The sequence below is a fragment of the Coturnix japonica genome, chromosome 1, assembly GCF_054131305.1.
Source record: "Coturnix japonica strain WE chromosome 1, WE-NBRP24, whole genome shotgun sequence".
Classification (NCBI taxonomy): Eukaryota; Metazoa; Chordata; class Aves; order Galliformes; family Phasianidae; genus Coturnix; species Coturnix japonica.
In genome coordinates, this window is record NC_140663.1 from 126,675,425 (window position 1) to 126,691,625 (window position 16,201).

The window sequence follows — 16,201 nt, forward strand, 5'->3', positions numbered from 1 at the left end:
GGGATATTAGTGCTCACCTAATTGCTATCAGATACACAACCCTGAAGAGTTAGTCTCTCCAGAAAGAACTCAAAGGTAATCGAGTTTTAAAAGGCATTCAGAAAAGATGCTTGAAAAAAAATCATGCACTTGAACAAGTGTGATCATCATAGTGCCATTCTGACCATTCGAAGATAGATATTCAAAGCAAGAAGTGAATGTACCCATGCAATTACTTGGCAGGAGGAAGCAAGAGAAATTGCAGACACCTATTGTCTGTTTTAGAAAGAAGACAACTTCCAGAAGCATAAAGAAGTTCTTATGTACTTCTGCATCTAGCCAAACAACCTTATCACAGATATTTTGCTAAGGTCATGTTTTATAGATAGAAATACTCCAGCAAAACCTTGATTCATTCTTGCCAAGTATGGGTACATTTGGGACAGATCCACAGAAGCTAGAAGCAGGCCAGGCATTTCATTTGAAGGAAACTGCCTCTAGGTTCCTAAAGGAATGGGGCCCTATAAACTCTTTCCTAGGCCACAATACTGGGACTGGAAGCACTGGAAACCACATTCCTTCTCCCAACAGCTCTGCTTTTCTGGGCTCATCACCCTCTCCCTAGCAGTGGAGCCAATTTCTCTCAAAATCTCCCTGTCATGGTCTGTGATTAAGGAACTTAGCTTGGGAGAACCTGCTAATATACACATTGAAAAAGTATACGTGAGCTGCTACACCACACACAGACACTATGATGATTCAATTACCACCTTACATAAAGAACATCTAGCTATTTTTTTCCTCTTTAAATTACCTTTCTGACTTTTGAGGTTAGTAAAGCCCTGAAGCGTAAAGCACTTTTTTGACAGTACAGAGCATTCTGAGGTAGAGCTAGTGTCATCTACAAAGGAAAAGAAAAACAGAGAAAAGGGAAAAGGCCATGAAAAGGTCGAGGCAAAAAAATGATTCACAGCCCTGCCAAGGAACCAGAGTGAGAAAGAACAACTGAAAGTCCAAGTCTATTAGAGGAACGCAAGTGTCAAGTTCTTATTCATATAGGGGTCTTGTATTTCCTCTAGTCCAGTAAATTATCTCAGGGATATAAACCAAAACTCAAGGTGGGAAAATACTTTTTAAAACAGGTAATGCTGACAAATTTATCTGTAAGAAGTAAAACCTGAGAAACCAGGCAGCTCTAGGAGAAGGCATACTGCAGTTTAAGACCTTATAACCCACAGTTCCCATCTCCCTAGTACTATCCCTTCACTAGCATGGCTTTGGGCCTGTCCACACAGAGTAGAACGCAAACTCAGGCAAGGGCAGATTGGACTGGCATGTTCACACAGCACATGCAGCACATTGTGGGTGGGCTGCCTTGGGGCTGCAAGCAGCAAAGTTCTGCTCTTTCAAGTGTAACATTGCATTTGCCTGTACTATCATGGCTACCATGCTGGTGGATCTGCAGTGCATCTGCAGTGCAAGCATGCTTTTCACATCTAAAGATAACATTATATGTCCAAACTCACCTTTGCCTTTCTCAGGGTACTTTGGTGCTACTGTGGTGACATAACCTTCTAGACCTGTGAGATCAGCTTTTCTCTCCTCCATTTTTTTCATGTTTCTGATGTTGTTCCTTGATGGGCTGTTTATTGGAAGAAAATTAAGGCAATCAATCCATCTCCAGCAAATTAGGATCTGAACAAAGGTGATGACCTTGACTCACAGATTGCCTTTGACATACAGATCTTTTATATACAGATACATAGGCTGAAAACCATTTCTTAACTACTTAGTTCATAGCTTCCAAGGTTGAAGCTATGCACATTAGTGACCGAGCATAGAAAGATCATGGGCACATATAGAGGAGAAAGGTGTCAATTTTGACTGCAAATGTAGCATGGCTGTTGGGAACTACTAAAAAGTCAACTCAGGACAACTTCCTCTCACAGTCTTAACTAGACACACATTCCAGAAAAAGCAAATAAGAGGGGAAGGAAAAAGAATCAACTGCATCTCAGAAGCTCTTAGCACAGGAAACAGATAAAGTATGAACAGATATTATATGCTGAATATGCACTTGGATTCCCATTGCACCTCTGATAGCAAATAGAAATGAGAGACACCCTACAAATGTTACACATCTGGGAAGTTCTCTGTACATAACTAGGCACATGGAGCATGCAGGACCAAGAGCTACTTATACATATTTGAGCACACAGCAATTTCTAAAGATATGAGTGTATAGGTGTATGGGTGTATGGGTGAAGGTCAGACAATACAGGCAAAGAAAAAAGCAAGTAGTAGAGGTCAGAGAAGGGCAGAACAGCAGGGGAGAGCAAAAGGCTTCACGTATATAGGTTGGCAAGGTGAAGGATAAAGCACAGGACAATAAAGTAAAGTTTGACTCCAAACTTAGACACTGAAGGAATGAATACATCACTCAGTAAGAAAGCTGGAGGAAAAAGGAAATGAGAAATAGAAAAGAATGTGAAGGACAAAAAGAAAAATGACATCAATCTTGAAGAAAAGTAATTTAAGTGGTGGAAAAGAACAGAGCAAAAAGGAAAAGGCTGCTGTATATAACTCTCTTACTTGGGAGGTAAAGTATATAACTGACTGTTCAACAGAATCATAGTATCACCAGGATTATGGCTGGCACAGAAGATTACTTATCTGCAAAGCCCATGCCACTGTTGCTCAGCTTAACAGTTCTGGAGATGTATGTAAAGCCCAACTTTTACAGTTTTATACTAAAAAGGGATCTAAAATGTAAGTGTCAGTATTGAGGAATATGAGTAATAAAGATAGCAAAGTGAATGCATCAGTATACTGGGCTGACCTGATGACTAACTTACTTACCTTGTACAAGACGATGCTGTTAGAGGTAAGCTCTGAGTATGTTCAAGTGTCCTATGCTGACTGGCTTCTGTAATGGAGAGAAAGAACCATTTAGCTGATTTGTTTTAATCTTTTCATTCCTGCAGTTGAATTCAGTGGTGAACAGATTTTGAAGTTGAAAGAGAAAAGAGATTTAAATATATATATATATATATATATATATATATATATATGTGTGTGTGTGTGTGTGTGTACATAAAATACTTTACCTCTGCATGCCTGCAGTTGACTAGTCAGCACTTTTCTTATTTCATTTACCCAAGTAGCTTTAACTTCAGGAGTTGGTGCCTGCCCAGAACAAAATTAAAAGATGATCAGTCATCAAGCATACAAAAAGCTGCAAGCTGAAGCACAACCTCAGAGGAATTTTTCAAGAGGAACAGCCAGATCCTCTCCCCAGCCCCTCAGTAAGCAGAAACTGAAGGATAAAGCTGTGCACGTGTCACAGTCTTACCCTGGCTCCCAAAAATCTGCTGTTCCAGTGAAAACAATAGCAATGGTGTATGCAATACGCATACACAATGCACGGGTACTGTAAAATATGATTAAAAACAAAGGGAAGTAAAAAGCCAAGATAGATCTTGTTAGGTTTAGAATTCCATCCTCCTACCTTCCCCCCCCCCCAGTTTTTAATTTAATTATTGTTTTTAATTGTTATTATTTTAAAGGTATTTGCATATTGTTACCTGTATGATGTAAACTTCTTCTCTTGCATTATACCAGATTTCAAATTTCTTTGCATCGCCTTTGACATTTTCTGTTATTCCAACTGCTGCCATCTGGAAGCAAAAAGGACAGCTGCTGACCTATCAGATTGCAATACAGATGACAATAGAAGCAGAATGCTAACATTATTCTTCGGTAACCACCTTACGAAAAACAAAACCACATTTGGTTTCACACTCAGAGAAAAGAAAGCACGTCATCTGCATGTTGGACATAAGGCCTCCAATGCAGTGTGTCAGCATGGCTACCTCAGAGGGAAGAAAGATTTAGTTTAGGTTCATTACGTTAAGACTGACTCACATACTGTCTCTTAGAAGCCAGAGTGACAAATCTTACATCTATTTTATGCTACCCACTGTTACATTTTCCAAGTGATTGATACAACAGCCATCCATTTGCAAAGGAGAATCTACCCCCCCGACACCATCAGAACAAAGCGACACAGACTCGCAGTTAACAGCTACACTTGCCTGAAAGAGCAAAGCTTACAATGAAAAACTGCAATGCGACAACAATAAAGAAGTGTATTACTACAGCTAAGCCCTTAGTATCACTACCTCCCTGGACTGCTGAGTGCCTTACATTTAAGGAGTGTTTATAGCTATAAGAAGGTGCCTTCTCATATCCCTCTCCATTTTCTTCGCGCTTTTTACAGAACAGCACCGCCTTCTCATGGAGGAACAGGTGTCGCTGCATTGGCTTGAAGCGGGCCAAATCTTTCACCTTTGAGTGACCCTTTTTATGATCAGTCCAGACGTTGAAGGATCCCTGCATTAGAAGCTTGCCCAGCTCATTCAGGTTTCCCTGGAACAGAGAAAGAGGTATTTATAACTACAAAGAGGTAACATCTGACTGAAACACATACTCTGAGCAGGTTGTTACAAGTTCTGTCATTCCAAGAAATCTCTTACATCAGTGTTTATGTTGAATTTGGAAAGATAATGAAAATACAGTTAGTTTTTAATATTCTCTTTCCTATGCTGTTCAGCCATGATTTTACAGTCAAGAATAGCAATGGCAAAACATACACACAGAAAAAAAGAGGTGGTACAATACATATCGTTTTTTCAGATACCTACTGCAAAGCTTATTTTTATCTGTTCATTTTCTTTTCCTGGAAGTTTTAGATGTAGTTTTAAGCACAGATACAAAGAACCTGATGGTTACTCCCATTTGGCAGTAGCCAGACTGTTCAGGACAATTTTCTGTTTCCAACTTGGTGTCAAGCAGATCAAAGAAAGAAAACTTGAGCAGACAGAAGAAAATATCATTCATAGCAGGAAAATCTCAGAAAAGAGAGATAATCTTTCCAATGTTTTCATTATATAATGCAGTTTAAAGGTGTATTTTGTAGAAAAGCCTTCTCATTATTAGTATGTAAAAGGGAATATGCTTTATGTAGGTACCTAAAAAACAATAACGTTACTCACATCATAGCCTGTGATGGCTATCTGGTGCATAGAATCATTGACTGCTTTGAGAATACCCAATATAGAGTTCAGTGCCTCCTGGAGATCTTCAGCACCTTCACAGTTCTTACTGTACTTCAGCATTTCCTGAGCAGGCAAGGAAAGACAACAGCCTTAGCTTTGCAAACAGCAGTAACGAGGATTATTTTAATTTTAACACCAAATTTGGCCTACATTTATAATGTTATCCAGCAAAGTTTACGCTGTATAATCTAGTGGACTAAGAACTGGCTCTAACTGAAAAGACCCCAAGTTTTACTTCATATCTGCTGCTAATCAATCTTCTGATCCTCCTAAACCTTTTATAAGCACAACCTAAGAAATTCACAAGTCTGAGTTAGCATTTTTCACCACAATTGCTGAAAACAAAAGCAAAATTCTAATGTCATCCTTTGTTGCATTTAAAGAATAATAAATGTTAAAACATAGGCAAATTGCATCTATTACTTGAATTAGTGTAAGGTCTGGGATGCTAGTTGTGGACCTAAACATACTATGTAGAACACTGCTTACACATCCTAAAGAGTCTTCCTTCTCCAAAAGGCTTATTGGGGAAGCTGTATCTTCTCATTTGATCCAGATATACAGAGCAGTATGAGAATAAGCATTTACTCATGGAGTTCAGAAAAGATTCTTTAAAACAGAAAACTTTTCAGATCACAGAATCACAGAATTGTAGGGGTTGGAAGGGACCTCTAGAGATCATCGAGTCCAACACCCCAGGAGAGATACTTCTCTCTTCATAAAAGCACAAAGCAAATTAAAAGCTTTCAAAGAATTAACTCAGTTTTAACTCAAGAGTAAACTACTGTTAAACACAATTATTGAACCTTGTGTCTACATAACGACTACTACCAAAAACAAATCAGTTTCAAGCATAGCAAAAAGTTAGATATTCATTTTAAAATGTATAATAATACATCCCTCTCATTTTGTTCTCTTTGTCCATAGCATGTCTAAATGATTCAGAATGGCATCCTTCCTAAAAATGCCATACTGTGACCACAGCTAAGTACGTTCCCTACAAGTTGCTTTGAAGACTCTGATTAATTGAACCTTTCCAGACACATTCTCAATTTTGATTAATACACCACTCTGCTAAGATTTCTCTCCAGCAGGATGAGATAAGCAGCATTTAGAAGAAAAAAAAAAAAATAGATTTAGCATTGTAATTTTGTAACACATACCTTTAGCAATAATTGGTATTTGGTTATTCTTTGAACTGGCTTCAGCAAGTATGAATCCAAACTGAGTTTGTGATCGAGTTTCCTTTGACATTCCTATAATCGGTGTCAGATTTTGTCAGTACACAAATCAATATATTTTCTTATTTGTAATTGAGATAAATTAGCAAGTTTAACAACAGCAAAAAATACATACAGAAATATTCCAAGGGAATTGAGTAAGCAAACCTGAAAGAACATGGAATCTGAAAACTGCCTCCACAAACTTTCAGATCGAGGTTTGTTTTGACAGTATTTCTCATAAATCTGGAAATCTTCCATCTGAAATGGGAAAGGAGAATAAAAAGTAAATATTATATATATATATATAATATATATATTTTAAATAGACAAAGTTCTTAAGAATTTTTCAGTCATCAAGCCTACGGAAGAAAGACAATTCCTTAAGGCATCCCTAACAGACAGCAATTTTTCAGAACCACTCATTTCATAACAGCTCATCATTTTGTACTTGGAACATATGAATAAAATGTTCCTGTTAATTTTGACTTCAACTGAACATTAAGTGCCTTACAAAGAAGCATACATCATATTTATAAATGCCTTTATGCCGCCATATGAAAAATACGGGGTTTTAATTTAATTCAATTAATGCCAGAACATGATTCCCTCTGCATAACTTATTCAAAAACTTCTGCCCTTTTTTCTTTATGCATTTTGTAAGTGTGTTCATCAGTGGAAGCGGACCAACTAGTTTGTTGCCCCTTATCACTTTGATGCTATCAAGAATCTGATATTTTTCATTCATGCTTGCTTACACAAGTCCCATAGTACCCCTATTGCTCCAAGAGACTTGTCTGCTCCACAGACAAGATACTATTTTCATTTGGTTATTCATGAAATTTTCAAAGTCTGCTTTCTGTTTCCACAATAAAAAAGTTTCCAGTAAAATTAAGCAAAATAATCAATAAAATTCAAATGATTCAATGCACAATTCTTCTTCGTGTTGTTCTAACTGCAACTTTAATAAAGCAGTTTTCTTTAAAAACAGCAGTAACTCTTCCTATCAAAATTAATTATACCCCACAGTGGAAAATATCCCCAACTCTCTAATCTGTTCAAAACAAACAAAGGGGACCTAGTGGCAATTATATAAGTAGTACTCTCAGCTCTAACAGTCTTAGAAGAGCTTATGAATGAAATGTCAGCTAGAGATGACATGTACCTGATCCAGAAAGCACCGTCCTACCAGTTCTGGGTATTCTACGTAGTTTTCTAGTTCTCTCAAGAATATTCTGTAAGGAAGACAACTTTCTTAGTGCACATATCAAAGGAAATTCGTATTCTTGCAATTCATTGTCTAAACTTAAAGAAATATAGCAGTAATTCTGCATTATGAAATCAAACAAAACTGTCCTAGATGATGTATTTAAAAAGGGGTTTCAAAATAAACATGTTCTGATCAATTTATTTTAGCAAACTATTGCTACATCAGAAGCCAAACATAAGATTTTGGTGGAGGCAAAACGGCCTTGTTTCCCTGCCTTATGCATTTAGTAGGATTTGTAAAATTCAGGGATTTTTTTTCTTCCAAAAAGCTATCAAACAACACAAGTCAAATAATATATTGAAAAGGTGACAAACACTAAAGTCTAGTTTTTCCTGAATAAGAAACAGTTACTTAGTAGGTATAATTTGTCTTGAAAATACTTATTTACTAATTATTCAGATATTGCCATGTGAAGAAATGTCTCTGCAGCAGCAATAAGGTCATTAAGTATAAAAATTAAATAGCCTCAACCAGACGCAAGAGCATAGAAAATCTGTGGTTTAAGATAACTGTTTACTTTCCACTGAAAGTTTTACTATCATAATTCTCTTCTTCAAGAAGACACGAAGTTTTACCAGTGTTCTGAAAATGTTTTAATACGGTTTCTTGTCCAATGCAATATCAGTTCTGACTCAATAGATAGCTAGGTGAGGCTCAGTAAGGATCTTTTAGTAATATCCCATTCCAATGTTACATTTACATCTAAATCAAATTCCTCACCTGTTGTGAAAGTGATAAATTTCTTCCATATTTCCAAACAAAATATCCTTCTTGTTCTGGAGTTCTGGTGAAATGAGGTGAGCCATTAATGGGTTGTCCATCTCTGCAGCATACCCCTAGAACACAGAAGAGGGAACACTGATTATCTTCCTCCTTTTGATAGGGCAGTTTGCCTCAAGCAGGCTGATAAACAAAGAAAGAATTCAGTATTAATCATGAAATCAATCTACAAAATCTGTTCTTCCATCAGTTCAGTAAGATCATATGGACTGGACAACAAGTGATGGGAATGATGAAAGATTTCGATATTACTGCATTACACAGTTGAAGGAAGATGATGTGACGTAGTTTGGATTTGGATTAGATCTTGCTCTCAATACAGTTGTCATGGACAAGGTGGTCACAGAAAAAAAATAACTGCATTAGTGACAACAACTTATAATAAACTCCACTGAACCATAACAAAGTGACAAGGTAAAAGAAAGGATAAGCAACAACACACCTGCAATCAAAATTTTAAAGCCCAAATTAGAACTAGTAGGAGAACTAGCCTAAGCAATTCAGGCATTTGATCAACTAGCAATTAAATTTTTATTTTAAAAATCCTTTAAAAAATTGAGAGTTTTTTTCCCCTCACACGCTGAGGAAAAAACCCACAACAACAATGGTACAGGCAAAGCTGCTGTAGCTCACTGACTGTTAACCTTGGTACCTTTCCCAGCTCTCTTTCCCATACATACAAAAACACAAAGTCTTAGTTAAAAGGAAAGAAAAAAGAAAAGTTGTTGTGAGATAACTCCAAAAGCATAACCTTTAAAAAGAAAAATGTTCATTGATTCACATAAAGTGGAGTACAAATAAATAAATAAATAAACAAACAGGAGGAAAAATTGTGAGCAGTAAGCAGTCTAGATTCAGAGAAGTGATGTGAGAGTAGACTACTACATTTCCATTGAAGTGAAGATGTTGGACATTGCTACAAAGACACAACTGGCAACAGCTAAGATAATAAAATTCATGGATCTCAGTACTCTGGAATTCTGAAAGAACAAAACCATGAAAATACATACATTGACTAAAAGCTGTCAACACTATTTTTCCTTTAGATTGACATGGTGTTTATTTTTCAACCACGAGATACAAATGTTCGTATTTTACTACTTGAGTAGTATTTATATCTTAAAGGAGAAGGAAAGCTTAAAAACAGCTACAGGAGTTTCCTAGCAATTGTTCCTATAAATTACCTTTAATTTTCCATTGGAATCCTTTACTGAGAGAAAATGCATGACGAAAAGAAAAAGCAACATAAAAGGAGACTCTGTCCATACAAAAGGGTATCAAGTTATTTTACAGGAAAATTGAACAAATAGAACAGGAGGCACAAAAGAATTGGGGAAATAGATGTAACTGTGGATTATTAATAAGAATTCCACAAAAGCTGGAAGGCTGCCATTGAAACATACATCAGCAAGGATCTGGTCCAGAATTACTGTTGGCAGTTCTCATCACCCAGACTGAAGAGTGATGAGTCCCAAACTGCACAGAGGTAGAGAGAAGTGTGATTGGCATGCTCAGATTGCTGGAGAGTTTACAGAATCAACAGAAAATTAAGAGCCAGACTTTGCAAGACAGAGCTTAGCTCTATACTCCATGTAAAACCAGAAAAATACCAGGGGAATAGAAAGATTCTGAAAAACCTCCAGTAGTAGCAGGAAGGACCAAAAATCCTAAAGCCATTTGAGCCTTGAATTTAACAGAATTATGCAGATAGCATTACATGAAAAAAACCAAAGAATAAAGCAGTCCTTAAGGTCCACTTCAGATCAGCACTGTTTTATTACCAAACTTCAGGTACAGCTGCCCTACTTTTGGGGCTTCCCAGCACTTGGTCAAAATTCAGGACAGGAACACAAATGGAAACTGACTGTAAACCAGGCGAAAACAAGGCCAGAGTTCATACAGTACTACTCCTACTTGAAAACACGTGCCCAAAAATTACCACTCCCAGTCCATAAAATAAGACAGTTCCTATTGAAGAGCCTAAAACTGGGGTGGACACCAGAAGTACTCCCAATTGTCTCAGTTGCGATTCATCCCGATTAAAGTCACTGTCAAGTTATTTGCAGCTTTATCATCCCCAAAACAAGGCTGGACTACAAGAATATGCTGCAGCCATGTCTGAATATTTAACAAACAAGAATACAGAACTTTGTAACATGTTCTAGAAGCAATCTGCAAATTCTGCAATTACGTCTCCATGAACGTGGATAAAAGGAAACAAGAATTGCCTCCACAATTTTTAGTCAATATATTATTACTACAAGGTACTCCGTAGCCATAGCTGTACCTGAGATATTTGGAAGGCTACTTAAAGGCCTACAAAGGATGCGATTAACAGATTTGCTCCTCTGATTCAAGATTCTCTCAAGGCAAATTCACATTCCAGTGTGACATACAATATTCCTGGAACTGACCTGAGACTCTGGAATGAAATTCTAAAAGAATTAACAATCATTACCAATCTCACTGTGTTCTATCTCAATAGTTAGGCTTGTCTTCTGCTATTTGTTAATATAAATTAATATAAACTTGTAGATGTGTATTTTAGAAAAATATCCATATTCTTGCCTCTGTGAAAACATGAGGGCAGAGAGATGTGGCAATGACACTACTAGACAAGAAAAGGATAAGCATCATAGAAATAAGGAAAGCATAAGAACATCTATGAAATGGAACAGAAATAGATTCAGGATCAGTCAGAGTGAAATCTGATCTTTACCTCAAGAACACAGAGAAGTTCTTCCACATAGGCCCGTTCAGTTTCAATAAGTTCATTCATTACATGCCTGAAAACAAAGAATGATAATTAAGGAAGGCCTATTCACTTATACAAAGTATTAAGGCAATGTTAACTTCGTATGTTTTCTACTTGAACTGGAAATAGTTATTTTCTGAAGAAACAGCCAAGGCTGGAATTTCAAGCATCATAGAAGAAGTGAACAGTTTTTATTATTGTAAACATAAAATCTGGTTACGTTGCATTTACAAGGATTACAGAAGCTGAAGTTGGTGGTGCAAAGGTTTCAAGTTACACTGATCACTTTAAAGCTGAGGCATTTGCTGTAACTTAAAAGTCACAGTGCCTCCTTTTAAGGTTAGTTTTCCTTAGTAATTAGGCAAGCACGCTTGCTTCTCCCCCCAGCCTTTGTGATTTTGGATGGTTTGGCACACATTATAGTAGTGAAAAGACAGCAATAATATCCAGGTTTCAGTTAGAAATGCAAGTGCTGTACCACTTGCAGGTGCCATAAGGGATGCTATTTAGTTTTGATAAAGTTCTTAAGATTAATCAAAACAGGGTCTAAAGAGTCAAACAACAATAAAATTGTCTTCCGAAGCACAGAGACCAAAGTATATGACAGATTTACAGAATGCTTATTCCTCAAAACTGTCTTCTCTGACATGAAAATATGTAATTATCCTCCCAGAGTATTATCTCGCTGTAGCAAAGCTCAACTCTGATACTATACAAACTTTAAATAAAGCAGCAGACAGACCGAAGTATCTTTTCTCCACATACAAAGCATAGAAGCATACTTGTCTTATCAAATGTTAAGCCAAACTCAGACTTTACTGGAACCAAATCAGAGAAAGAACGTTTGTTGTTTATCAAAATATACTTACTGCCGTAGCACAGCTAGGTTTTCTTCATCATCCATTGTAGATCCTCCTCTGCTTTGATGGAGTTCACTCATTTCACTCTAAAAAAGGAAACAAACAAACAAAAAATTATCACAGCATAACAGACAGAGGAGGAAAAAGCACTTTAAAATATGGAGCTTTGCACACAGGTCTATTTACATGAGTTTTCACAGGAAAGGCTTCACTCCGTTAAAAATGAAATCATTTTGCAGAAACTCCGTGAAAAAAAATCCAAGTCAACCTGAATACATCAAAGCATGCATGAACATTTAGGTACAGGGAGTTCATTGTCAAAGGTCAGATTAGAAAAGACGGTGGCTCAAGATCCCTCTACATTAAGACAATGTCACATCACAGCATAATCTTGGAGGCAATGCTGGCCTAAGTCTGCTTTCCAAGCTAAAAATCAGGCACTCTGCTAACTTTCTGTTAAACTACTAACTTGGTAGAAGTTCACTTTCATGAATTTTATTGTAACATCTGAGCTAATTCAAGCTTTTGCTTAAAAAAATATATATTTTTTCCTTCCAGTTCTCCCCCAAGCCAACCCTCTTCTCCAACTGTTGTCCCTGCTGGTCATACAGTCTTGCCCGTCTCCTTGCGTCATCACTTGAGTCTTGCTGAACCTTTACTGAGTTAAACTCAGTGGAAAACTATTTGTTTCTGCTGCTGTCGTCAGGTTATTTTCCTTGCTGGAGGCGGAGCAGGAAGACCTTCCCCACTTGGGAATGGCAAACCATTAGGTCAGGTGAAGCTTACTTTGAGCCAATGACAACTACCTTTTCACTTTCGCTAGTTTTAAGAGTAGCCAATTACTACTGGCAAATAATAAATGTTTCCTGTTCATAGATTTTACATTTTGCTGCCCCTAACATTTTTCCTAATATAGGCAACTATTTACTTTACCTTCTCTCATACTCAGCTGTGTAACAGAGAAGTCTTTATTAAAACTCAAGTTACTTTGATAGGGGCAATATCAGCACATTTGCAGTGAAACAGCCTAATTCTTCTTGAAGTTCTTGAATATTCCATTGTGTTATGGCTTTCTCAAGCAGTGCGCACATGAAAAAAAACACAGAAAAGAATGTTACCTTTCCTCTTCTGTAGTTTACTTTCCGAAGCACACCGCTTTCTGTGTTGGATACACAATCTCTTTGAAGACCTAAGCATATAAACCAGAACCAAACAGCAGTTAGAACTTGAGCGGATCTAACACAGATGTTTGTACAAACACAAATTAGAGCTGAAAGTTTCTTCAAGTTTCTTAACATAGTGTAAAAAAAAAATTACTACATTTACTTACCTGGAGAGGTACAAGGAGATTTTACAAAGGCTTCGGGTCTAGGTGCAACCGGCTGAACAGGGCGTGTTTGCTTAGCTGCCAGTTTCTTAAGACTTACTTGCCTCTTTTGAAACATTTCTTCCATGCTTTCTTGCTTTTGGAAAACCTTTTGCACATGTTCCTACCGTTGCCACATGAAGAAAATTAAAAATCACCGTCAGAGACCTATCAAGAAACTATTCTTCTATTTGTGATGCATTGATTTGCAATGATGATTGCTTTCATACCACATACAAAAATTATTACCCTACTCTTCACACCTAGGAAGGCATAATTTACAGTTATTTAACATGCTTAAGGTTGGAACATGTCACAAAACATTTTATGGTTATTTCTTTAGAGAAAACAATCAAGTTCAATTTTTCTTTTAAAAAAATGTAAGAACTATGAAATTTTCTTGAAAGTGTCTAATGGTTCTGTTACAAGATGGCATCAGCAAGAAGGGAAAGGGATGAATTTTCAAGTTCTATTTGAAACAGCTTTTTTCTAGAGGTTGTGCAAATACTGAGGAAATGCATGTTTTTGTTATAAAAAAGATAATTATTTGAAAGATTGGAGATTTATTTAATAAAAAAATTCAGTGCTACTATCTGAAGAATTTAAGTTGTTATTAATCGGTTCTGGATCCCTTGATGCCTATCCAAAGATAGAACATGACCACCATCTTGGGTAAGTACCTGCATAAATGGCATGAAGTCACTTAGGAGGACTAGCTTTATCAATGGCCATGCAAGGTAGCAATCCTAAAATTGACAAATGGGTACATGCATACATGAATAAATAATTGTACCTTGAGGTCTTCATTGAGGATGTGAGCATACTCTCTGTACAATTTATTCAGCTCAATTTTATTGCCTGCACCAGTGTCTAGGAATTTCTCAATCTCCTGTAATGCTGATTCTGCACCATCCTGTGACTGACACTTATCTACAGGCTGTGAAGCCAGAAGATAAATTCCTTCATCGCACCACCTCATAGTCTGGAAACAAAGGAAAGAACAGGCTCAGAATGCATTGATATCAACATCAAACACTAAGGTATAACACATTTCATCTTCCTGTTTGTGATGAATTCAGCTATTCAAAGACAAAACTTCCAGTACACCCGCGTATTTTATTCATCTGCTGTTACAATGAGTTGATGGAGGTTTTAGAACACAAAACAGGAAACAAAACTGCTCCACAGAAAATTTACCTTTTCCAGTAAGCCATGCAGTTCTAGAGATTTATTAAGAGTATTCCTCCTCCGTTCCATCTCAGTAACGAGGGCATCACAGAGATGATGAAGTTCACTGCATTTTGGAATAATGGAGTCCACAGCATAATGATTGCTCTGAATAAAAGCGTCACCCTCTGAAGCGAGCATTCTGGCTTTTGCTACAGTTTCCTAAGAAAGCAAGCATTGATTGAGGTACATCTTTCCTTGAGACAACATTTAAAAAATTAGAACTTAAACTATTTGTTTTTGCACAGTTAAAACACATAGACTGATATAGAATACATATCAGACTTAATAAATCAAAGTGATTTCCTATCTTTCTGGATACTGAAAAACTCTTAGGTTTCCTGCCTTATTGTATCAGATACTTCAGAAATACAAATGAGTTTAACCACGCAGCCCCTGTGTGAAGGAATCACATTTAGTCCTTGTTTGCCTTAGCTATTTCGTGGCCTGTTTGTGTGTGTACATGTGTAACTTGGAGTCCAGAAGTGATATGAACTGAAATAAAAACATCACTCCAGCATCTCAGCCTCAAGAGCAATATTCTCATGTATATGAAACACAGGTCTTAACGTGTTAATTATGTTCCTCTTTAATATTTCAGAGCATGTTTTTGTTGATCATGTTTTTCTATATTGCACACTCAATACAGAGCCTTCTAATTCTCGGCTTTTAAAGCAGTAAGTGGTTTCACAGGAATGGAAGTACCCCCCTTAGTCATCAAGCAAGTTCTTCCATGAACTGCTGGCTTTATGCTTAGTCATTCTGCTTCTTTATCAAGGGTTGCCTGAGAAATAGACAACTTCAGTGGTCAAAAACTTCAAAGTAATGTGCAGAACTAAATTGGAATAGACACTTAGTCCTGCCCTGCTGTTAGCTTAAGCTCTGGTCATACAATATTTTAATAACTAAATATCATTTATCTCTCGATAAACACACGCTTACACTAGAAACACAGAAAACTGCAGAGTTCTTACACATGATTTTTCTTCAAAGTTGGCAAGGTCTTTCAAAATGTGCTCTGCATGTGAGCAGCTGTTTCCCACATCTGTGAAAGCAGACAGTCTCTCGGACACAATATCCAAAGCTGCTTTAACCTGAAATGAGATACATGTACATGTCAGTGAGGATGACCGTGCCCTTGTAGGTGCAGTCAAATAGATGATAGCCAATATACCCACTCCGGTGACTCACATTATGGTGCTCCTGAGGCAAAGACACAAATCTACCTCTCCCCACAACTAAAACTAAAAATCAAACACAAAGAAATGGCAGTGAAACAATCTTGTTTTCTGAGCATTATGTTTCCTGGTACTAGAAAAAAAATCCAGGATGAATTTATCATCTTGCTTTTACCAGATGGCAATAGTACAATCTGATACTAATGCAGAGAGCACAACATGAGGTGAGGTCCTCACTGTACCAATTGGTTTAGAGAAAGACACATATATATATATACTTGTCATATGGTTTCTGAATGTTGATCTTGGGGAGACACAGGGACCCGATTTTAAGATCAGCTACACCAGAGTAAAGCATCTGTAGGTGCGATAAGGCACATGCATTAAACTAACATGAGATCAGAAACTGGCTGTAAAAATTTTAGTTCAGCCTCCACCCAGCTTCTAAC

At 37.1% G+C, this 16,201-nt stretch overlaps 1 protein-coding gene across 42 annotated transcripts in view; it reads right to left on the reverse strand.

Moving 5' to 3' along the window:
* Positions 1 to 16,201, reverse strand: part of MCF2L (MCF.2 cell line derived transforming sequence like) — a 141,796-nt gene that overhangs the window by 5,794 nt on the left and 119,801 nt on the right. For 24 of the 42 annotated variants that reach the window (XM_085534671.1, XM_085534664.1, XM_085534658.1 and 21 more), the window contains 17 exons: positions 15,549 to 15,668; positions 14,545 to 14,736; positions 14,141 to 14,329; positions 13,312 to 13,471; positions 13,100 to 13,170; positions 11,991 to 12,067; positions 11,086 to 11,152; positions 8,307 to 8,422; positions 7,482 to 7,551; positions 6,485 to 6,577; positions 6,260 to 6,352; positions 5,034 to 5,159; positions 4,186 to 4,407; positions 3,564 to 3,656; positions 3,087 to 3,165; positions 2,839 to 2,905; positions 1,506 to 1,621 (listed from right to left, as the gene is read on the reverse strand). In XM_085534671.1, coding sequence (XP_085390797.1) covers positions 1,506 to 1,621; positions 2,839 to 2,905; positions 3,087 to 3,165; positions 3,564 to 3,656; positions 4,186 to 4,407; positions 5,034 to 5,159; positions 6,260 to 6,352; positions 6,485 to 6,577; positions 7,482 to 7,551; positions 8,307 to 8,422; positions 11,086 to 11,152; positions 11,991 to 12,067; positions 13,100 to 13,170; positions 13,312 to 13,471; positions 14,141 to 14,329; positions 14,545 to 14,736; positions 15,549 to 15,668 — 1,951 coding nt within the window. Of the gene's footprint in view, positions 1 to 793; positions 881 to 1,505; positions 1,622 to 2,838; positions 2,906 to 3,086; positions 3,166 to 3,563; positions 3,657 to 4,185; positions 4,408 to 5,033; positions 5,160 to 6,259; positions 6,353 to 6,452; positions 6,578 to 7,481; positions 7,552 to 8,306; positions 8,423 to 11,085; positions 11,153 to 11,990; positions 12,068 to 13,099; positions 13,171 to 13,311; positions 13,472 to 14,140; positions 14,330 to 14,544; positions 14,737 to 15,548; positions 15,669 to 16,201 lie in introns of all 42 variants that reach the window. The other 18 variants (XM_085534630.1, XM_085534693.1, XM_032441986.2 and 15 more) reach the window with 2 other exon arrangements.